General features: G+C 56.5%; 1 protein-coding gene across 20 annotated transcripts in view; it reads left to right on the top strand.

The window, feature by feature from the left end:
• The first annotated feature begins 2,104 nt into the window (after positions 1 to 2,104).
• LRP8 (LDL receptor related protein 8) overlaps positions 2,105 to 22,814 on the top strand; it is a 78,765-nt gene continuing 58,055 nt past the window's right edge. For 4 of the 20 annotated variants that reach the window (XM_082688486.1, XM_082688498.1, XM_082688501.1 and 1 more), the window contains exons 1-2: positions 2,108 to 2,350; positions 3,133 to 3,252. In XM_082688486.1, the coding sequence (XP_082544612.1) occupies positions 2,221 to 2,350; positions 3,133 to 3,252 (250 nt within the window). In that variant the 5' untranslated portion in view covers positions 2,108 to 2,220. Of the gene's footprint in view, positions 2,351 to 3,132; positions 3,253 to 22,814 lie in introns of all 20 variants that reach the window. The other 16 variants (XM_082688489.1, XM_082688500.1, XM_082688496.1 and 13 more) reach the window with 9 other exon arrangements.

Raw genomic sequence — 22,814 nt, 5'->3', positions numbered from 1 at the left:
TTTTCCAATACACATTAAAGAACCTCATGGCTATTCCAATAAACAGTGCTCCTCTATCTGTCCATCCAGATGGTTCTTGCTTCTTTAATGGTCCCTTGCTCTGGGTCCTTCATTTAATGTGGGGAAAAGGGAGCTCTGATGAGGGGCTGTTGAGAAACAAGGGGTTGTCCATCTAGACAACTGGATCTGGGGGAGACCATATGAGCAAAGGTCCTCCTTTGGAGGGGAGGTCAATGACCGCCTGTGCTCAATCTTTATTCTTTGAGTATTGGGAAGTCATCAGGGGTTTCGAACAGGGAATTCTGTTTGAATAATAGTAACATACCTAAGTTATAATGTACCAGCTTTATGCTTCATGCTGTCCATGCATAATCTCTCCATTGACTATAATCCTCACAGCCCTGTGAGAGGAATTCTGTCATCATTCCCATTTTGGATGAAGAAACTGAACCAGAGGTAGGAACCGATTTCTTTAGATGATCCTATCACCCTGTTTTATTTTTTCTCATAGCAGTTATGATTATCTGAAATTATGCTTTTTTGTTTTCTTGCTTTCATGTCTGTGTCTCCCAAGTAAGTTGTAAGCTGCAAGAGAACAAAGAGGGACCTCCTGTATTTCTACACTCTACCCCTGGGCCGCAGATAATGCTGGACACGAAGAGGGGCTCCCTAAGTTTTTGTTGAAAGTGTGATGTCCTTCGTTGCCTGCGTGTGGATGGCTGGTCTCCCTTCCAGTCAGGGACTTCACCATCCTGGTACCGTGTCAACCCATGAAGTGTTGGCACAGAGCAGGGCTGAATATGCTTGTTAAATGACTGAATGAACAAAAGCTAGAAGGGCTAAAGGCAAGAATGCCTGCTGGGCTCTCTGGGGTCTGCGCCCCTCTCATATGAGGTAGTCGCAGCCATTGCCAAAGGGCTGTCCTTTGTGGGAAGGAATAGGGCTCAGGAACAGGGCTGCTGGCAGACAGTGGCTTCCAGGACTGGGACGAACAGCTCCCAAAGCTCCTTTTTCTGCACCTCTGCCATGGAGGTGAAGTGGCAGGAGGAGATGGGAGGGTGGACCTACACTGGGCCCAGACACCTGCCAGTCTGTCTCTGTTAGTGGCCAATGCCCTCAACCCTCATTCTCCAAAGAAGGTTGTGCGGGATCAGCCTCACTGACCAGCAGGCAGGGAAAATCTAGTCCCAGGCCGGCTCTCTGCACCGTGGCCTGGGGGGGGGGGGGGGGTTGGGGATGTGACCTTCTAGAGAAGGGGAATTCTCCTTTATACAAATGGTGAACAAAGGCCCTGGATCTGAGTTCCCTATAAGCAGGGATAACACATCCCTTTTGTAGAGTGCCCCAGTCCCCTCCCTTCCCTATCACAGCAAACACTGCGTGTTGCCCTGCAGGTGACCCTCATCACCCCTTTGCCTGACGGAGAATGCTAAAGACGATGAATGTATAAAGTATGTGTGCCAGGACCAAGCCACCTGCCTCACGTCCTCAGCCGTGGTCACATGAGCACATAACATGCACAGAGGCACATGGGCACACGAACCTGCTACACGCATGCATCGTATCTGGGGGGCAGCGGATGAGGGGTGCAGAGGGCCAGTGCAGCTCCCAGAGCTTCTCTCTGATCTCACACGTCCCGGTATGCTAACCTTTATCCACGACCATCACCTCTGCCCCATGTGCACATTGCACAGCCTGCGCACCAGGGAGCATCTCGCCTCCCACCGAGATTTACTCCTACGCACCCCTTAGCCTTCTCTTAGCCTCCAGGCACCCAGTGGTGCTTCCCCTGGCCTGTCTGCTTCCTCTGGGGCAGGGACCTCGCCCGGCTCATCCCAGCATCTGCGGCGCCTAGCGGGTCCTCAGCTAGGTCCCCGCGCACCAGCTGAGGGAGGAGTGGACCTAGGACTAGAGGGAGGAGGGAGAGGCGGCAGCTGCGGGAGGAGCGTGGGGGCGGAGGCGGCAGCGGGAGGGGGCGCGCGCGCCGGCGGCGGCCGCCCAGGGCCGGGGCCGCGCGCCCAGCCTGAGCCCGCCCCGCCGCCGAGCGTCACGGAACCTGCTTGAAATGCAGCCGAGGAGCCGGGGCGGGCGGCAGCGGTGGCGGCGGCGGCGGGGGCAGCGGCAGCCCCGGCGCCGCGGCGAGGACTCGGCGGGCTGAGGCGCAGCAGCGGCAGCCGCACGGGGTGCGCGGGGCGCGGCGGCCGGAGCACGGGGCCCGCCATGGGCCGCCCCGAGCGGGGCGCGCTCCGGCCGCTGGCGCCGCTGCTGCTTCTGCTGCTGCTGCTGCCGCTGCGGCTCCCACAGCTCGCGGCGGCGGCGGCGGCGGCTGATCCACAGCGCGGCGGCCAAGGTGCGTGAGGCTGGTTCCCCCGCCCCGCTCTGCGCCGCCGGAGCCGCCAACAAAGCGCGGCCCGGCGACCGGGCTGCGGGTTGCGCTGGGCTCCGTGAGCCCGGGCCTGGGGTGGGGATAGGTTTCTCGGGACCCAGCTATCCTTTAATTTGCTCTCGACCTCCGCCCCCCACGGCTCCCGGAGTCGTTGGCTCTGCCTTCTGGCACCTGCTACTGGGGGATGGGCCCAGTGGGGGCCAGGCGGGCCGGGAACTTTGTGAGGGGGCGGGGGTGGTTATTGATGGTTTCGGGTGGGCTGCATGATTCCAGCTAGCGGGATTGATTTGACACGCGCGCTCCGCGGCGGCGATGAGCTGAGCCGGGCGACTTCCCAGCCTGACAATGCGTTTCCGGCGACCCTTGCGCGCGGCGGAGAAAGAGGGGCTGCATGCTAAGGGGTTGAGCCCGCAGCGCCCATTGCGTGTGTCGCGGCGTGTGCGGGGGCTCCCTGTGAGTCTGTGTCTGCGTAGATCTCTGACTGTGGGCCGTGAGTGCGGGTGAATGTTCTCAATGGGGGGTATACCCAAGTCGTGTGACACCGACTGTATCTGGCCTCGTAATGCCACGGAGCAGCCCGCCATCCCATTACCATTCTGCCTTCCTTCCGGATCCAGGGCGCCCGAGGCCCCCCGAGGTCGTCGGCTCCATTATCGCCTCCTTTCTTTCGCCCCAGTAGACCCCTCCCTGCGGCCAGGACTGCACTGTCCGTGCATACGGCTCACGCCCCCCTCTCCCCCGAGCAGGGCCGGTCAAAGAGTGTGAAGAGGACCAATTCCGGTGCCGGAATGAGCGCTGCATCCCCTCCGTGTGGAGATGCGACGAGGACGACGACTGCTCTGACAACAGCGACGAAGATGACTGCCGTGAGTTGGGCGGCTGGGGAGGAAGGGAACGGGGCGGGGATGGGGGGCCGCCGGCCACCTGCTTGGACCTCACTGCCGGGAAGCTGCCCTGGCGCCGCCTTCCTCGGGGGTTGGGTGGCTTGGCCGGCGTGTCCTAATGGGGTCCAGGGCGGGGCCGGCGCTGGTGTGGCCCAAGAGGAGGGCGCGCCACGCCCGGGTTGCCGGGCCGGAACTGTGGGCAGGGACACAACCGTCCCTGCAAGCGTCTAGCTTCCTGCGTCTAGCCCTCCTGGACTCCTGCGTTGGCCCCTCGGAACGCGCCGGTGTTTCAAAGTTCTAGGCAATTCCGGGCCTCGTCTTGCTGTTTTTTTTTTGTGAATGAATGGGCTCCCCGGGGCCCCTGATTGGCCAGGCGAGGACCACCCCATAGGCCCCCGTGGCCAGAGCGGCCAATCGTGGAGCGGGCGGGTGTGCCGTTTTCAGGCGCCGGGGGTGCAAGGGCCCTGCCCTGGCCCCGCCCCGGCCACACCCCCGCGCGCATCTCCTGGGAAGTTAAGTGCCTGTGAGGCCCGGGAGTTGGCTGGCACCCGCTGCTTTTCTGCCTAGTCATGGTGTAGAGGTTTTTGTGCCACCCTGGCGAGCGGACCACGCTCTCCTGCTAGCTGGGCGCGGACATGAGTCAATGGGGCAAACCAGGAAGGAGGGGGCCGGGAGAAAGAGTTTGCTTCCTGGAGAGGGCCCGAGGATTCCGAGACTGCACTTGAGCGCTCAGTTGTTGACGGGTGTGCACGTGGCGGGCCACCTTTGGTGATGGGCTGCTTGTACACCTGGGCGCTATAGCTTTGCAGGTTCTTTCTTGCAATGCTTGTGGTTTCTGATGTTTGTGGTGGCAGAAGTGAGCTAGCAGGCATTGATTGCCATGAAGTGAGGCTCCAGGAGCAGAAAGAAAAACAGGACTCTTTAGAAACAGAGGCAGGGGGTCGTACATTCATGGTCCTGGAATGCCTGCTCGGTGCCACCCCCAGGGCACTTTGGAGCAGGGGCCCACTCCATAGGGCAGGGAGGCCCCACAGGGTCTTCGGGAGGGCAACAGGTGGACGGATCCACAGCACCACACAGTGGCAGGAGGGGAAGAGGGAGGAACACCTGGACAGGCATTGTGGAGTGTTTGAGGTTTTCTGTGGGCTTGCTGGTCAGCCTCCGGATGCATTCTCAGCTGCAGTCCGGAGTTGGCTCTGTTTCTTGGGCTCATCGTCTCCTCCTGTCTTCATTTCCTCACCTGACCGCTTTGGCTCATGATCCTTGGCCTGTTTCTGAGGACCAGTTCTAGTAATGTAGTTGGAAGTCAGGCAACTGACACATGCTGACTGTTCGCCATGTGCCAGCTCTGCAGTGAGTGCTTATCTCGGGTGAACTCCTCCACTCTTCTCAGCAGGCCTGTTTCACAGGCTAAAGAAACTGAGGCACTGAGAGGTTAAGTTACTTGCTCCACAGTTCCTGAGTTGATAAGTAGGAGCTTGAATTTAACGATTTCAGAAGCCTAATCATAACCTCACCATTGGTTCCCCAGTGCTACTGAAACGGTGAAAATGGCAGTGCTGGGGTAAAATATTATAGAGTCTCCCCCCTGGGAGTTGCCTGACCTTGAGAGTGCCAAGGATGAGGCAGGAAACTTGAAACTGCAGTTCTGGGTTGGTTTCACCTTATCTTCCTGGCTCTATAGAACAACAGTCTTGTGCGGGTTTTTCTTGTCACGCCTGTTTGTAGATAGGGATGCTATCTCAGAGACGTGGGGCGATTTGCCCAAGGTCACACAGCTGAGAGTGACAGAACTTGGTCAGGATGTTCGTGTGCCTCCTAGCTTGGGTACTGTCTGTCGCAGTGGGGAGTGTGGCACAGAAGGACCCAAGAATGTGATCCAGGAGCTGGAAAGCCATGATCAGTGTGTTGGGCCTGTTGCTTCTCATCTCCATGGGAGGCTCTGGGGAAGATGGACCAGGGGATCTCTCCTGGCCAATCTGGGCTCCTGCTTTCCTTCTGAGGTAGATGGCTTGGAGTGGAAAAGGTGGGAGCTCTGGCCAGTACCAGTCCTACATGGCTTAATTTTTCTGAGCTTGTTTCCTCATCTGCCAAATAGGGCTGCTGTTCCTCCATCATAGGTTAATGTGTGGAAAGTCTTCAGACAGGGTGGGCGAAGAGAAGGGAACGGATGAGCCCCTTAGAAGGGGACCCTAGGAGCCACAAAGAAATCTTGAAGAATGTGGGTGGGGGCTTTGGGTAGCTAAGTTGGGCTATGTGTTTGAGAGTGGTCTTTCCTCATCCCCTCCTTCCCCATGTGGGGAGATTCCTGCTCCCCACCTCTGCCCCATGCTGGGCTGCCTGCCCAAACTGAATTTCCTTGAACTACCCTTCCCTCAAGTCTGTTGCTTCCTCCCTGAGCAGCCTCTCTGCCTTATATCAGATCCTCTCCTTTGGCACTCCAACCCCTCTACCCTATGAGAGAGCCGGAACCACCCCACCTCTCTAGGCCTGCAAAATGGGCATTCCAATTCTAAGTGAAATCTGGGTGAGGCAAAATGAGTACAAGCTCCCAAACGGGCCATAATGCAGCCTAAGAATATCAAAAGCTGATGGAGGCTAGAGGGAGGAAGCTTTTATGTTGAGGAAGCCAAGGAGGACTTCCTGGAGGAGGAAATAGCTAAGCCAGGCCTTGAAAGATGATAACTGATATCATTCCCACAAGGCTTACCATTTAAAAATAGGTGGTATGGTCCCTATAGTATGGAGAAGGAAACAGGAGTTCACAGAAGTGAAATGATTCCCCCCAAAGTCACATAGCTCCTCAGGGTTGGAGCAAAAACTCAAACTAAGGGCCACTAAGTCCTGATATTCATCCACAGTGGTTAGCACTTGGCACTTACCAGAGACACCGATAGAGCTGGGAGGATGGGGAAGTGAAATGCTTGTGGGGCTTCAGTTCCAGTTTCAGAAGACCTTCAAAGTGGAGGAAAAGGCTGGGAGCCTGAGGCCCAGGCTCAAGGAAGCCCAACGGCGGCCCAGCCAGGCTAAGTGAGGTGAGATCCTGGGGTGTGGACCTGGTCACGTAGGCCAGTTGGCTCCTTGGCCGGTTTCCTGTTGCTTCTTAGTGTCTGGGGGCAGAGACAGGGGTTCTGGTCTCTGGCCAGCCCTTTGCTCCCAGAGTAACAACAACAGCAGCGACCACTTACAAAGCACTTGTATTGGCCCCGGCCTCCTGAGATGTGTCACCTTGAGCTCCTCACGTCTATAAAATGGGGCAAGTCTCCAAACTGCCCGCATTAGCTCCATTTTACAAAGGGACAGAGCGGTTAAGTAACTAGCCTAAGGGCATCTGATTTTTTTTTTTTAAGATTTTGTTTATTTATTTATTTGAGAAAGAGAGAGTGTGAGTGGGAGCACAAGCAGGGAGGAGTGGGAGAAGCAGGCTGCCTGCTGAGCAGGGAGCCCGATGCGGGACTCGATCCCAGGACCCTGAGATCATGACCTGAGCTGAAGGCAGCGGCTTAACCCACTGAGCCACCCAGGCGCCCCCCTGGGTATATGATTTTTAAGTGAGATTGCTGGGGTGTGAATGCAGGCGCCCAACTACAGCACCTGTGCTGTCTCCAGGAAGTCCTCAGTTTCTCTCTCTTGAGATGACGTCAACCCCCCTCCCCGCTTCGGGCCCCCCAGCTCCGGGAAGATCTCTGTGCTTCTCTATGGCTGGGCTGGGGATACCCATAGACTGGTTTTGTGCTCAAATTCCTCCACTTAGTTCAGGCTTCTTTAGGTCGCCCTTGTTCTCCCAGCCCCCATCAGCCCTCCATCCCAGGTCTAATAAAGAGTGGGCACAGCGAAGTCTCCCATGGCTGAGAGTTCATTATCTGGGCAAGGCCAGGCTGCAGGAGGGCCGGGGCTTTCTGGGAAGCAGGCTTGTAAATAATTAAAGCTTGGCCACAGCTCCCAGCTGGGGCTTATAGCTGGCATCTGGCCTTCAGAGCGCTGCCTGGCCTTAGGCCCCATTCTCACATTCCTGACCCCAGGCCCAGCTTCATCTTCTTTTTGGATTGAGGCATTGGACAGACAGTATTACTCCTCTCTGAACTGTGATTTCCTATCTGTCCAGGCAACTCCACCACTCAGAGTCTTCCTGAGCCTCCCACATACCCATGGGGTAAAAGCAACTCTGTGACCAGCTCCTGTGGCCACTCCCCTCCAGCCTCTTCCTATGAACCTGCAACACTGAACTGTAGCTTCTATCTCACTCTGGCCTTCCTACTGCTTCTCACTTCCGGGCCTTTGCACACGTCACCCCATCGACCTGGGACACTCTTTTTGTTCCCTCTGCTGACTACGATCTTATCCCCTTCTTAGAAGATTCAGTGCAGGTATCGCCGCCTCCAGGAAGCCCTCCCTGCTACCCTCTAGCCCAAGGCCAAGATACAGGAGTTGAGAGAGAAAAAGGACATAGGGAGCCATGTTGAAATCATAACTCATTGAGGCTCTCAGTCAGACACAGAAGACATTCTATCCCAGCTGTATCCTTTGGCTGATAGGTCCTTGGGGGGATAATAATCTCTCCCTTCCAAAGATACTGTGAGGATTAAAGGAGAGAATGTGCCTGATGAGCAGTAGGTGTTCAATGAATGGTAATGGGTGTGATCGTTCTCAGAGGGAGGAGCTTCACTGAGGTCTCGAGGTACCTGACTGTCGGGGGGCCTCTGCAGGCCACCCAAGAGCCCCCTGCTGCTCCTGACCCCATTTGCTTAGCCAGATGTCTGAAGGGCCCTCCAGTTGGTTGCCCACCCATGGTAGATATGGCCCCAAGGCCACTTAGAGGGACCTGAAAGTGACAGAGGGGTGCCCAGGGAGCGGCTGAGGGAAGAAATGAATCAAATAGGCCTGACTGGTCTCAGTGGATGAGTGGCCTGGGGCCCTGAGAGGGGCAGAGGATGGCTTCCCTTCGGCCCTGTGTTCATCCTGAGGCTGGCTTCTGTCTTCTCTGGCTCTTGTGGCTGTGCCTGGGAAGGGAAGGAAGCCATTTAGCCTCCAGGGCTCTGCCCAGCAGGCCCCAAGCTTCCCTCTCTTCTAGATCCAGGGCTGGCCCCCCGGGGCTGGCGCCTGTAGGCCTTGGGAATGTTTGCCATAGACTCTCCTGTGGGTCTTCCCACAGGCACTCCTGGGACAGAGTTCTGCCCCAAGAGCTCCTTGGCTTTCTCAGGCCTGTGGAGATGCAAGTGCAGTAGGCCTTAGGAGGGTTGGCCCTGTCCTCCCTAGGAGTCAGCAGGTAGCTAGCTGGCTTGACAGTTTTTCCCTCCTTGGGGAAATAGCAGCATCAGGTGAAGCTGAGAGAAGCGCCCTGGGGGGAAGATAAGGAACAGGAGGGTGTATGGAGTTGGTTGTGTCCCCCTCAAGGGATGTAACCAAGCAGACTGCTCTCCTGGCTCCAGGGCTAACAGTCAGAACCCTTGGCCCGCTCCGCCCCCAGGAAGGCAGACCTGGGGCCCTACAGATCTTGCTTATCCAATCACCCCATGTTTGAAGGCCTGGTGGAGATGCCACCTCCCTCTGATTGCCTTCCCTGACCCCTTGTTCCTGAGCTCCCACAACATGTCCTTGGGCTTCCCTCAGTCTTGGATTCTCCTCCGCATTGTCCGCTCCTCCAGCCCTGTGCCGGGAGGTTCTAAAAGAAGTAGTTCCCTGGAAGGAAGGAATTACTCGTAACAGATATTGGCTACTTAACCCATGCCTGGCGCCACATTGCAAATTTGCTCTCATTAGCTTTGCTACTCACAGCCCTGGGAGAGCTGGTTTTTTATTATTCCCATTTTACAGATGATGAAACTGAGGCTCAGAAAGAAGTGACTTGGCAATGTCTGAGGCTTACATGGTGGAGCCAGGATTTGACTGAACTCTTTTTGCTCTGAAGCCTGGACTCTTCCTCACACTCTTCCTCTCTGAGTACTCGTCTACTCTGTTGGGGTCAGAGGACCCGGGGTTTAGATGATGTAGAGAAAGTGGGGATGTGGTGACAATGTCCAGCAGTGCCTCCCCGGGCTGCAAGTGTCTGGCTTGGGAGGGACTCTCCTCTCTGGAGACCCCATGGAACCACCAGAATAAGGTGCCCCATGTGCAGCCTCCCATGGGTATGACCCTCCACAGTTTCCAAGGCCTCTCTTGGCCACTGCCTATGAGGTGGGGGATTACTGTTCTACGCATACAGATAGGGAAACTGAGGACTGGCAAATTGTCGCTGATAGAGGTTAGTCACTCTAGGAGAGGAAGGATGCTTCCTCTAGGAAAGTTCAAGAGCCCAAGCCATCAGAACCATCCCCTGAGGCCACCAGGGTGTGGTTTTCATTTCTCTGAACCTCCCATCTCTGCACTTACTGATTACTACTACCCAGCCTTCAAAACCTAGCTCATTGCCACCTCCATGGAGCCTTCCCCAGCTTTCTCAACCTCTGCTGGGTCTGGATGCCCATGGCTTTGTGCATCCGTGTCATAGGAGCTCCAGGTTGTTTGGAGCACCTGAGCGATTTGCAGTGAACCACAAGGCCTGGCACAGAGGAGGCATTTGGGGGATGGCACATGAATGAATAAACATGACTGAGGAAATGTCATCCACTTTAAGAGGGTGAGAAGCTGATACTGGTCAGATTGGGGGTCCTTAAGGCCCAAGAAGGGATCTGTGTATCTTGTAGGGACCTTAGTCAGACTCTGTCTTGTGAGTTGGGTCCCTTGGAGACCGGAGAGCACAGGTGGTTTCTTGGCAGTTATGCAGGGCCCAGGCTGCCTTATGGCACCAGCACAGGGGCTCCTCAGTGCTCACCCTGCAAGCCTGGGAGATTTCCAGATCAGCCTTCAGAAGCTGCAACTGAGGCGCTGGTATCCAGAAATCGGCCCTAGATGTCATCAGGGACATGTTCTCAGAATCAGAGTGTCCTTAGTTCCTGCGCTGGACTGAGTCGGGACAGCATGCTCCCCACTCCCGCCGGCCACCCCTGTCCTCTCTCTTCCCTTGCTGGATCAGGGAACAAGGTGTTCTCAGGATGAAGTCTAGGCACAGGCTCCTGCACAGGAAGAGGCTTGGGGCTCCCATGCTGGACTCTGTCTGGCTTCCCCTGGATTGCGGGAACTCCTCTAAAATCCGGATGTTAACTGTAACAGGTGTAATGAGTATGCTTGCCACTGAGGACTTTGTGAGGCAGGACCTCCTCATCGCTGCCCTTCACAAAGACCTCTTGGTGGGGTCGCTTGCTCCAGGTGACCTGGCAGGTCAGTGGCAGGACTGGGCCACGCCTGTCTGGCCACAGTCTATCACAAGTGAAAGGAAGTGATAGGTGCTCACACATCCAGTCACAACAACGAGACTGGCCTGAGGACCTTGCTTCCTTTCCAGGCACCCCAGGCATCCCTCTTGCCAGCCCCTGGGTGCCCTCAAGCATGAGCTGGGGCCCTGAGCCATAGTTTTAACCCCCAGCCATGTTGCCTGGGACCTCCCACAAGACCCCAGGAATCACCGTGTAGCTTGAGTGGTTCAGGAAGGGGGCCCCCCTGTGAGCTCCCCATCTGCTGTGCCTGGTCTGTCCTCTGTGTCCCTGGCAGGGCCCAACCCAGATGCCCACAAACTGGCTGCTTTTAGGCTGCAGAACTCATCCTACCATCAGGCCCCACAGAATGCCCTCTGGTGACTGGAAGACTCACGGAGAGAGGAAGGGCCATGAGGCTCCCGGTTCCCAGGATCCCTCATGCCCTCCACACACCAGCCCCTTGGAATATGGCAGGACAGATGGCCCAAAGCCTCTCTGGAAGACTACCAGTCTGTGTCCATGGGAGCGGTCATGTGGCCAAGATCCCCTGGTCACTGGCCTTGTGGTACCACAAGAAACTTTATCCCAGCCTCTGTGGAGATGATTTCAGCATCTGCCCTCTCGCCCTGTGAGAACCACACAGTATGGCCTTTTTCATTTTGTGCCTCATGGCTACCCTCGGAAGAAGATGGTACAGGAGTTAATTACAATCCCCATTATCCTGATGAGGAAACTGAGGCTTAGGGAAGACCTGGGGCTCCCCCCCACCGGGCCACACAGCTAGCTGCTGGCAGTGCCGAAGCTAAAACCCACTTCAACTGATTTTATTTTTCCAATGGAAATAGCTTTGATTATGGGGGCCCTTGGGTGCCTCAGTCAGTTAAGTGCCTACCTTCAGCTCAGGTCATGACCTCGGGGTCCTGAGATGGAGCCCCCCCAGTGTTGGGCTCCCTGTTCAACAGGGAGTCTGCTTCTTTTTCAGCCTCTGCCCCTCCCCCACTGCCTGTATGTACTCTCTCTCTCAAATAAATGAATAAAATCTTTTAAAAAAACAAAGAAAGAAAGAACTTCAATTATGTAAAGGTAATTTCATACTTAGAATTTTAAGAAAATCACCAGCAATACAGAAAAGCAAAAAGAGGACGGTAAGAGCCCCTCTCAGCTCTGCCTTTGTGGAAGCGGCATCTCCTGCTAGAGGTGTTTCCCAGCATGGGAGCTGGCATGCATGGACACATGTATTTTTTCCTTTTAACAAAAATGAGGCTGTGGTAATGCCCGTTGTTTTCACCCCACACCAAACATGGCTTTTCTTGTCAATTACAGTAGAATCCCGTCATCGTTTTCAAGGGCTAGAGAGTCACCCATTGCCAGAATCTTCTATAACTTAATGACACAGTCTCCTATGGATTGCCATGTGTTTAGTTGCTTCTGTTTTTTCTCCTAATCTGCAGTGTTGGTGTATAGAACCTCCACTATATACCTTTGTGCATTCATTCTTAGGATGAATTCCTAGGAAAGATACTGCTGAATGTGTCCATTTTCACCCTTGCCATATTGCTCTCTCTGGGTGACGCTTTCCCATCTCACCACCACACCCCTAATTCCCCAAGGTCCTTCCCAGCCAGGCTGGCAGCCCGCAGGACCTCCCTCTTCCTTGAGCATAGGGTCCCCTCATCTTGGCCTCATGGGGCAGACAAAGTAGAAAGATCTAGGCCACAGAAAGCATAGCAAGGAGAAAGGACAACTGTGTTCTGGCCCCAAGGACTCCCCACCCCCAACAAGGAAAACAAAAGGGAACAAAACTGGTCTTTATTCTTCTCCAGATATTGTAGAATCCATTCCCCTAGCATTGTAACAGTTGTTCCGTTTCTGCCTGTCACATGCTGAGTGACCCTGCACAAGTGTCTCTCTCTCTCTGAACTTTAGTTCCCCTTTTCCCATCAGTCCTTGCTCCACCTGCACTGCAGCCAGCCCTCTGAGCAGACTCCTTCTCCCTGGAGTTGGCTCAGGGCCCCGTCCTGGCCTGGGGGTGGGGAACCTACAGCCCTCAAGCTCCTCACTTCCTGGTAAGGGTTAGCGGGAGCACAACTGGCTCCATGGGTGGATTCTGAGCAGGCAGATGGAAGCTAGCTGGACTTTTAGGGTCTACTTCCAGAACTCAGCCCTGAGGCCCAGGTTCCTTGGGCCACTTTCCTTTCTGCTTCTTCCTGCACCCATGATCGGGTCGGATGCACTGGAGTAATGGAGAGTAACAGGCTCACCAGCCCCGTGACTAGCTGGGGTTCCTGGTTTGGGTCTTCTGAGCTTCAGGTCCTTGGTCTTTGAAACAGGGATATTAAGCCCACCTTTCAGAGCTGTGCAGGCTGATGTTCAGCCCAGAACCTGGCCCTGACAATGAGCATCCCTGTTCCCCTTCCCTGGGATCCCTGCACAGGGAGCAGCCCCACCGAAGGCACTGTCAGCAGCTTCCCTCCTTCTCCACCAAGGACACAAGAGGAGCAGCTGCTCAAATGGCAGCAAGGAGATGTAGGTCAACTGGCCGGTGGGGAGAACTGAACTGCCTGGGACGACAAGCAGCTCTGTGGATCGGGAGAGTATGTATGAACCCTCTCACTCTGCTCCTGTCTGCCTCAGGGGCCCCAGGGTGACAGCTTTCTGGGTGGCCTGGGGGTGCTGGCCATGCAGACGAGGCCACGGAGACTGGTTTACTGCGGGCCTGGCATGTTCGTTATCCAGACAGGGTCTTACTCCGCCAGCAAGTCTAGGTTAACATCAGAGAGTTGGCGATAGATGAGAGGCAGAAAGGCCCGGTCAGGGCCAGGTTAAGCTGCTCAAGTGAATAGCTGGAGACCAAGGGTGGGCTTTCCTGGCGGCCTGATGCCAGGTACATTCAGGCCAGCGCTGGTCCTCCCTCTTCTACTTCCTGGACCGCAGGCTGCCCTCTGTGGCCCCCATCACCCTCAGAGGCCTCCCTTAGCCTTGTGCACCAGCATGTGTGTGTGTGTGTGTGTGTGTGTGTAGGTAGGGTGTGTGTGCTCCAGGACTGGGTGTGTCTCAGGAGGCAGGTGACTATTCCGGACGCACTAAAAGCTGCAGGGTCAAGGTGACGTTCTTCCTCCCCGCCTGCCAGGGCAGCCCAGCAGAGTCAAAGCCAAAGCCCCCCGCTGGGTGTTTGTGGCAGGGAATTCTTTGTAGCTGGAGAGGCGCCAGCAGCCTCTGTTCCCAGCCTGCCCCTGCCATGCCACAGCAGCCTCTCCCCACTAAGCCCCAGCCTGCAGCCCTCTGTCTGGTCCCCACCTGCCCCCATCCAGAGAGTTGCGGTGGATATAAACCCGTGACCCAGACGATGGGCCCACCTCTGCCTCACCCCAGCTCCCATCTCCCCAAGTGACAGTGGAGACACAAGACTCAAGACAGGTCCCTGCCCTTCTTGGGGTCTCTGCTCATTGGGAGTAGGGCACTCCTCTTGGACCCACTTCTCTCCCTTAAGAACCAGTGTGTTCACAGGAGCTGGAGTCTGCTATGGCCAGGCCCAAGGTGTTGGGGGACAAGGGGACGGGTACAAGGAACTGCCCCTGTTCCCTGAGGCCAAGAGTTCAAGAGCAGGGCCTGTGAAATCCAGCCTCTCCCACAGGGCATGTAGCCTAAACCATGTACACAAAGCCTGAGCTGACTGGCTATCAGCAAACCCTACATCCCCTTGGGGGTTTCTGCCTGTTTATTTTCTTGCTGAGTCTGACTGCACTGATTCTTTAATACCCGTGAGCTAGCCGGAACCGACTGTTTCTGTGGCATGGCTGATGGTCTCCTGTCCCCATCCCTGCCTGCTTCTCAAGGGTGCAGAGTGTGTGCCCCACTCTCCAGAGTCCCCCCAGACCTGGCTTTCGTTTGTAGTTCTTCCACATCCTAGTTGGGGGCCCTTAGACCTGTCCCTCCAAACTGAACCTCACACTTCCGTACAGTGAGTGCTAAGTAATTCCTGGCCTTTGTGTCGTGCCTGAAACCTTGTGGGTCCCACAGCGCCAGGAGCTGGGCCGCACCAGGGGACAGAGGTCTGCCAGCTGGTGTGGTTTCTGCTCCCGTGTTTTGCCACTTTCTCTCCCAGCCCCTTGCACTCCCCCTCCCTGGCCTTTGGCCTCACCCACACTTGCAGGTTCTCTGTTGAGAGCAGAGGGCTCTGCTGGTTAACTGAACCCCATTGAGAGCCAGTCCCTCCAGGCTCTCATGCAACCACACCAGGAACCAGGTAGCCTTTCCTTGTCACCGACTCGCTGAGTGATGGGGGGACGTCTCTGCCCTCCCCTGTGCCTCAGTCTCCCCGTCTATACTGGGAGGGAGTTAGGGTTGGATCTGGAGTTTGAATCCCTTCGGGCAGCTTTTAAAATTCAGATTCCCTGTCTCGGTCCAAAGCTTTGCTGGCTGTGCAGATAGGGGAGAGCACCAGATGTGAAGACCCCTCAGGCCGTCCTACCTCTGACCGCTCCTGCGTGTGTTGTGTCATCCGTGCGAGGCTTCACTGTGACACGGATGACAGTAGAGCCTTAAGCCAGGCAGCTTGAGGGCAAGTTCATACTTCATGTCTTCCTAGCTGGGGGACCTCAGGCAAGTTACTTTACCTCTCTGATCCCTTGTCTCATCCGTCAAATGAAGGCATCAATACCAAACGGACAAGGTGGTTGGAGGACCATGTGAGTTAATTTAGGAAGAGCAGTGCGAGGCCATGGTCAGTGCTCAATTTGCTTGGTTGGTGTTGACCTCCTTCTCTGAGCCTCCATCTCCCATTGGTCCTTTAGGATCCCCTCCTGGGCTGGGCTGCTGCACTGCCTTGTGGAATGGGAGGAGTCAGGGAGCCCCCAAAAAGGCTCCTTTGTCCCTGCTTCTTCCCTGTGGCCCCAGGCCAGAACTTACTGTCCTAGTTTAATTAGGAAGAGCTCTTCCAGGGACTTCATTAGGAAATGAGTCCAGAGCCTCGGGGACCTCTGGGGAGGGGTGGGGCGCAGGAGGAGGCTGCATTGTGTCTGACCCTGCCCAGCCCTTGGCCCTATGCTCCAGATGTGCCCAGGGAGATACGGGTGCTGGATCTGTTGGGGTGGGCGGGGTGGGGGGTGGGCACAGATCCATGATGTGGAGGGCAGGCCGCCAGGGCCTCCATCCTCTGTCCCCTGCCCAGCTCCAGCCTCACCCTCCCCGCCAACTCCAGATGGGGGTGGAAAAGGTTGAAAGAGGAAGTTTCTCTGGTTCTGCTCTGGCCACTTCTGGTGCCCGTTGTCCCCAGCCTCGCACAGAGCAGGCCTTGTTAGTATGTGTTCCGTGAATGAATGAGTGAGCTCTGGCTCCTGGGGCTGGAGCTACAGCCTCATTTGGCCAAAGGAGCCTTCCCACCCCATCCCAGTACAGGAATTTCCTCAGCAGCCTTGCAGGTTGGAGTGGGTGATGTCCAACTTCTGCTTAAACACCTCCAGGGACAGGGATCTCACAACTGACCAGAGAGCTTTTTCTGTTTCTGGATAGCTCTTTCTGTTAGGAAATGTGTCTTCCTTTACAGGAAGACCAGGCCTGCGTCTTGTGACCCGCTCTGTTTCTGGTGCCTCTGCTCAGAGAGATTGCCTTCCCCTTTCACCCCCCAAGCCTGCTCAGCATCCTTTCCCAGCCATGACACTGACATCCTAGGAGGCCTCGGAGGAGGCCCGGTCCCCTCTCGGGCTGCTGCTTCTCCGGGCCTGGCAGGCTGCATGCTCTCAGTCTCTGTATGCCACCTCCTGTCAGTGTGACCTGCTTCCCAGGGAAGTAAAGAGCGAAGACAGATGTGCCATGCCTAGAGGTCAAGTGACAACTCCACAGACCCCTCGGTCTTCTAGTTAGCAGGGCAGCAGTTCCCAGACCCCACAATGACCTGCAGCCCAGCACACAGGCCCTCGGGGGCTGTGGATGGGCCTCTTCTGCCCTTGAGACCAAGTTCTCAGCGTAGCACAGGCACCTCTCCGGCCTCAGTTAGGAACCTGAGAATTGTCGCTGCCCCTGCCTCCCTCACTTGTAGAGGGTGCTAGCTCCTTACTTTCCTCCGCTGCCACCGGCCAGTCCAGGCCTTTCCCCATCCCACTGTGGCCACTAGAGGGGTGCCAGCCTCATCTCTGCCCTTCCCCTCCAGACCGTTCTCTGCAGCCAAAGGCTGTCAAGCATGCAGACCTTTGTCCTGTCCCCGCTCAGCATCCCACAGGGACATCCACCACGCGGAGGATGGAATCTGTTTGACTGACATTCAGGGCCTTCGAGACCTAACCTGCACCTACACCTCTCTGGCCCCAGACCTCATCTCTACTCGCCTCCCGAACGCCATGACTGTATTCTCTAGCAGGAACCAAAACAAGGAGGAGTTTCCCAGGGGCATCGTACTCTCACATGTGGTTCCTCTCCCTGGAAGGTTCTTCCTCTGCTTGTCCAATGACTCTTTATGTCAGGAGTCACCATTTCCAGAGCGTCCATCCCTGTGTTTCTCTCTGCCCTGGGCTGGTCCACTGAAGCGTCTGGTTCATACCAGACAACAGGCCTCAGGACTTGGGGCCCGGGCCTGAGGAGGGGAGACGGGGAGGCAGCAGGCGTGGGGCTCTGTCTGGCCTGCACGTGCCGAGAGCCCCTCCCACCCTGTTTCCACTCCTCACGCGGCACGTGCCAGGCCGGGGTGTTTCTTTGAGTCCCGGGGAAGTGCCTGGTGTGCGGCCTTTGAGAATGAGCTCCAGCGTTCCCTGAAGGCCTCTTCTGTGCCCGTGCCCTGCCGGGATCTGGGGGAATCTACAGATGGAAAGCAGGCCCTGTCTTCTGAATGTTGGCCACCTAACTCAATGTGTGACCTTGAGTAATCGGCTCCCCGCCTCGGAACCTTGGCTGTGAAAGGGGTGGTGGGCCCGAGGCACTTCCTCCTACCCTTGGGCCTAGCTGTGCTCTGTCTGGGGTCAGACGGGCCCTGCAGGGCCCCGAAACTGCAGCGAGACCAGAACTTCCTTTCCATCTGGTCTCTGGGGCTGTGGGCCAGGCCACAGAGGGCAAGAGTGAGCATAGGGTTTACTGTCTTTTCGGGAGAATGCCCACGCCTGCATTTGCCCAGCAGTTTGGTGTTGCCAAGGGCTGACTCCTACCCACCGTGACTAACTGGTCCTGGAGTGCTCACTACTGTCCTGGTTTTCCAGCTGAAAGTCCCAGCCTCCCTGCATCCTGCAGACTCCCTCCACGCCTGCAGTGGGACCACGCCCAGACCTGTGGGTTCTGCTGCCCCACTTGGGCACAGCTCACTTGAGAATAAGGAAAAAGCTGATCCTTCTCCACATTTTGGGAGAATTCAGGAGACACAGAGACCCCTTGGAAGGTGTGGAGGAGCTAGGAACAGCCCGTTCGGGGCGCCGAGATGGACTAGGCCTGGGCTCCTGGCCATCGCTCTGATCCTCCCTCTAACTCAGCTTTGCGACTACTGCCCTCTCTGGGCCTCAGTCTCCATAGCTCTTCCCAGTTCCCCTCCCAGCAGGTGAGGATCCTTGCCTTGATGACCCCGTCTTGCCTTTCTGTTGCCGTTCATATCCTTCCAGGCATTTTTCTGTTTGTCTACATCCCATTTGGCCTTGCTACTCCCAAGAGGAGTGGCCCCACGTTAAATAGAAACGAGGTGAGACCACAAGGCCCTACAGTTTACAGGGCCCATCCCGTGTGGGGATTGCCTCAGGACTCCTGGCATCCCCCAGAAGGTGGACCCGGCAGGATTTACTACACAGAGGGAGACACGGAGCCCAGAGGCCCACCCACAGGATGGAGGGATAAAAGCAAGTGGTTGGCCGAGACGGGGCCATGGTGTGTGGGGGGGACAAATAAGTGGGGGTCACCAGCTGGATGGCCCTCTTCCCTCTCCATTCCCACTTCGTCAGTGTCTTCATCAGTAGGAAAAGATGGAGACAGATGGAAGGGAAAGGAAGACACAGGGAGGAGGGGGGAAACGAAAGGACCGCTGTGGGGTAGGGGGGTAGGGGGAGAGCGCTGGGGAGGCAGGGAAGGGGGAGGGGTCCAAATAGAGCTGCTACTTCCTCTTGTGGTTCTCACAGTCTGTCTGCACCAATTCCTGACAGATGGAGGGAAGGGGAGAGCTGGTGCCAAGAGGCTGTCACCGCAGGCGGGCAGAGCTGGGGGGAGGGTGCTTTGTGGCCAGGGTTTGCATGGGGAGGGGGCAGCAGCTGGTGGTCTGGCTGCTGGGCTTCCTCGGAGCCAGCTCCCCAGGAACTGCGGTGCTAGAGGGGTGTGAATGCTGCTAGGCAGGAAAATGGACAAGGGGTGAAGCCATCACCTGCCTGGGAATGGCTGTGCCCTTGCCCCTGCCCAAGTATAGATGGCCCAAGTATAGAGTAAAAGTCCTTCCTTTTCCATACCCTGTGTCAGCAGGGCCCTCCCTCAAAGGATGCCTCTTACTTGGCCCTCACTGGCCGTTGGACTGGGCAGGTGCTGTGGGCCAGGAGGGAGGGTGGCTAGGGCTGAGCTGTGATCATGGTGAATCAGGACCCGGAATTCCTTGGGATCATGGCCATGGGGGGCTCAGAGCAGGTGGGGCCCAGCCTCATATCTGCAGGGCCAGAACTCACCCCCTCTTTGGACAGCCCAGAGATTTTGCAAGGTTTCTTGATTTTTCTCTAGGCTTTGACTGGGGAAGGGAGGTTGCCTCTAGAGTGGGTTTGGGACCTCTGGCATCCCTTTCTAGGGTGTGGGTTTCCCCAGGCGGGGTTAGGTCCCACGCTGTCTGTTCTAGCACACCACCCGCTCCCCCACCCCGGTCCCACGCAGGGCCCAGCACAGAGGAAGGGGTCCAGGGAGTGCCTGTTGAATGAATGTATGGGGGTGAAGGAGACCTCACTTCCTTATACGGCAGCTTTTCCACTTGAACAAAGTTCTTTCAGACTCTATTCTGAGAGGCCTCATGGGTCCTAGGCCTATTACTGGGGCCACAGAGCCCCTTGCTGATCCTGTTGCCTTAGAGCAGTCTTAGACCAGAAACACCCCAAGCCCACCCCTCTCCTCCATGGCATCTGACAGGTCTGGGTCTCCACTGGACTCATCTCTGGGTCATCAGTAATCAGAGCTGATGTCCAAGTCAGGAGGTGAGGGTTTGGCCCAGTGGGCCAGGAAGGCCTCCTGGAGCAGGGGGCTGTGGCAGACCCCTGTCCCAGCTTCTGCCCCTCCTTTCCTCCCCACACTATTCTCAGGCAGATCCTTGACACACTACTTCAACTGGGCAGTCCTTCAGGAGAGACCCAGGGACCTGAGGCCCAGAGCCCATCCTCAGCTAGAGACCAGGCTCACCATGAGCCCAAGGATGTATCTTACCATGGGCCGTCCTGGTCAGTGGTGATGGCTAGGGCCCGAGCTGGCAGGTAGGTGGGTGGGAGCTGGGCCTCCTGCTGCTCCCTAAAGTTGTTCCTGGTCAGAATTATCCTCCCTGTTAATATTAAAAATGGCAGTCATTAATGATAAATTATGGTGTGTGTCTCCTGCGCCAGACCTCAGTTGGGTGCTCTGGGGGAAAGCCAAGAGGAGATGGTGGTGTCTATCCTGAGAGCAGGACATGCACCTTCTCTCTTCCCCAGAGCATGTCACAGGCTGGGCACTTGGCGGAGGGAGGGGGGCAACTTAATAAGTCTTAGTGGTTGAGAAACACGTTCCTGGGCCCCTCTGGTGGGACACACTTCTCCCCTTTCTCTGTCATTCACAGACTGATTCCACAAACATTACTGCCAGGCCCTGTGCCCACCCCAGCATGTCCCTACTTCCCGAACTTTCCCTCACCTCAGCACTCTGATCCCCACGGGCTCCCCAGTGAGTATAGTGGGAGCTGTGGTTCCCTTTACCCCCCACCCCAGACTCTCGGCATGACCTGGGGCAAATCACTGCCTCTCTTAATACTTCGAGTCCTTCATCTGTACAATGGGGCAATAGCAGTCTTGTCCTCAAAGGACTATGGGAGCATTAGAAGAGGTGACGGCCACAGGGCCCAGTAGTCAGTTGCTCAGGAGGGAAGGGCAGAAATGAAGATCCCAGAATACCTCTGTTCTCTACGTGTGACCCCATGAATCCCCTGACACCCTTGTCCCTCTACTAACAGGGATGGCAAGGTGCTAAGGGGTGGGGTGACTCAGCTTGTGAGTGGCAGGCTCGAGCCCTGGCTGCTCAGGCTCTGAGGTCTGTGTGTTTGCCACTGCACCAGGCAGGGACGAAGGACTTAGCCCAAAATCTCCTTTGGAATTGGAATTGCAAAGGCTTCTGGCTTCCCATGCTGATCTCCTGCAAGCCTCCAGCTCCCAGATCCCAAATCCGTCCTAATCCTAGGAAAGAGGTAGTCTCCCACCCCCACCACGTCCATCAGCAGCTCCCAGAGCCCTCCCTGGGCCTGTCACCTCCCACAGGAGCTCGGAAGCGGCAGGCAAGGGCCTGGGCTGCGGGGATGAGGGATTTCCGTGTAGGGTTGAGATCTGTCACAACATTAATGTTAATTAAGCTTCGTTAATTCAGTCCTCTGCTTACGCAGAGCTCCTGACAGCAAATTACTCATAAGTGAGGCAGTAAATTTATTGCTTCGTTTTCCCAAACACCCAGCAGCAAAGCACGTGCCCCTGGGAAAGTCAGAGAGGCCCGGGGATGAGTCCTCTACGATTCCCGCCAACCTGACCCACCTGGGCCCTGTGGCCCAGAGAACAGCCAGGGCTCAAGGGGAGACCCTGGAGAGGACAGACACTGAGTCCATCTGAGCAGGCTGCTGAGAGATGTGGTGAGCTCCCCCTCCCTGGAGGCATGTAAGCAGGAGGGCCCGGAGCACTGCCAATCCCTTCGGACCTGCCCATCATCTTTCCACCTCATCCATCTTACACCACAGACTGCAGTGGCTCTGTGCTTTGTGTCATCCCGTGATGTCCTGAAGTCACACAGTAGGGCCCCTAAAGACTGAGTGTGGATCTGGACATGAGCCCCAGAACTGCAGGGTGGTTTGACAGCCGCCGCAGGGACTGTGCTCCCGGTCTACTGAGGCTGGACAGCCCTGCCGGGGATGCCATGAAGGGATCTGTCTCTGTCCTGGATCATGGGGCGCTCTTGGAACCAGGACCAGGCCTGCATCTGGGCAGATGGCCCTTGAGCCCAGCCCCCCTTGCCAGGCTAGGCATCAGCCCTCCAGATAAGGGTAGAGCATCTCTTGAGTTCAGTGCGAGCCCTTCCCACTCTCTGGTCTCACAGTCCCTCCCCCTAGGACCTGCTTCCCTCCTTGGCTTTGAGCTTTGCCATGCCAGAGACATTTGGAACAAACCCAGGCTCTGGGTACCTAGACTTTTTTTTAATTAATTAGAGCATTAAATGGTAGCCCTCTGGGAGAATCCCACCATCTGGCTGTCACAAGAGAAGCAGAAAAATCTATGCATATTTGTCTGTAGTGTGCAAATGTTCTACGAAGCCACCTGTGTGTGTGTGGCTGTGTCGTCCGGGTGCTGTGGCATGGGCACAGTGTGGCATGCGTGTGAGTGTATTTGGCATCTGGCGCACATCTGAGTGTGTAGGTGGACAGTGTGTGTCCTTCTGTGTGCACGTGTGCTTCTGTGCAAGGACACATTCTGGGTGCATGACCCCGAGGGTCTGCACGCCTGTCTCACACTTCTGGGCCTCACTGCTAGGGGCAGCGAGTCAAGCTGGGCTGTGTGCCGAGAGGGGCAACCTCTTGACCCCTCCTGGCTGGGATGCTGATCACAGATGGGGGGTGGGGGAGATGCATTCACGGGTGGGCTAAGGGGAGCTCTGGCAAGTATATACACGGCCTGCAGGGGGCAGGCAGTGTGGGATTCATATCCACCCCCCCACCCACCCCACCTTTTGATAGATGGGGAAACCCAGGCCTGTGCAAGCACAGAGCCAAAGTGTGGAGGGGCCTGGACTGAAGCTGAGGCTCTGGGACTCCCTGTGCTGTACTCTTTCCACTCCACTGGTCAGCGTTTTCTTGCCTGTGGCATCTGTAATGCTGTCAGATTTTCATAGTGGTTTGGAGATGTTCTTGAGAGAGAACTGGCCCCATTTCTCAGGGCTGCTTGGGTGGGAGCAGGGTGGGGCCAGGGGCAAGGTCAGGACTTGCACCGTAGCCCCTGCATCCTTCCCATTTTGTGGAGGAGGTGGCCAGGCTGCTGGACTGGCAGAACACTGGGCAGATAGAAAGCTGTTTGACCCAGGCCCAGCCTGTCCCTCTCTGAG

Source organism: Mustela nivalis, assembly GCF_964662115.1.
Source record: "Mustela nivalis genome assembly, chromosome: 10".
In the NCBI taxonomy this organism is placed as follows: domain Eukaryota; kingdom Metazoa; phylum Chordata; class Mammalia; order Carnivora; family Mustelidae; genus Mustela; species Mustela nivalis.
Note: the sequence above shows the minus strand (reverse complement) of the source record. Positions and strands in the feature narration are given on the sequence as shown.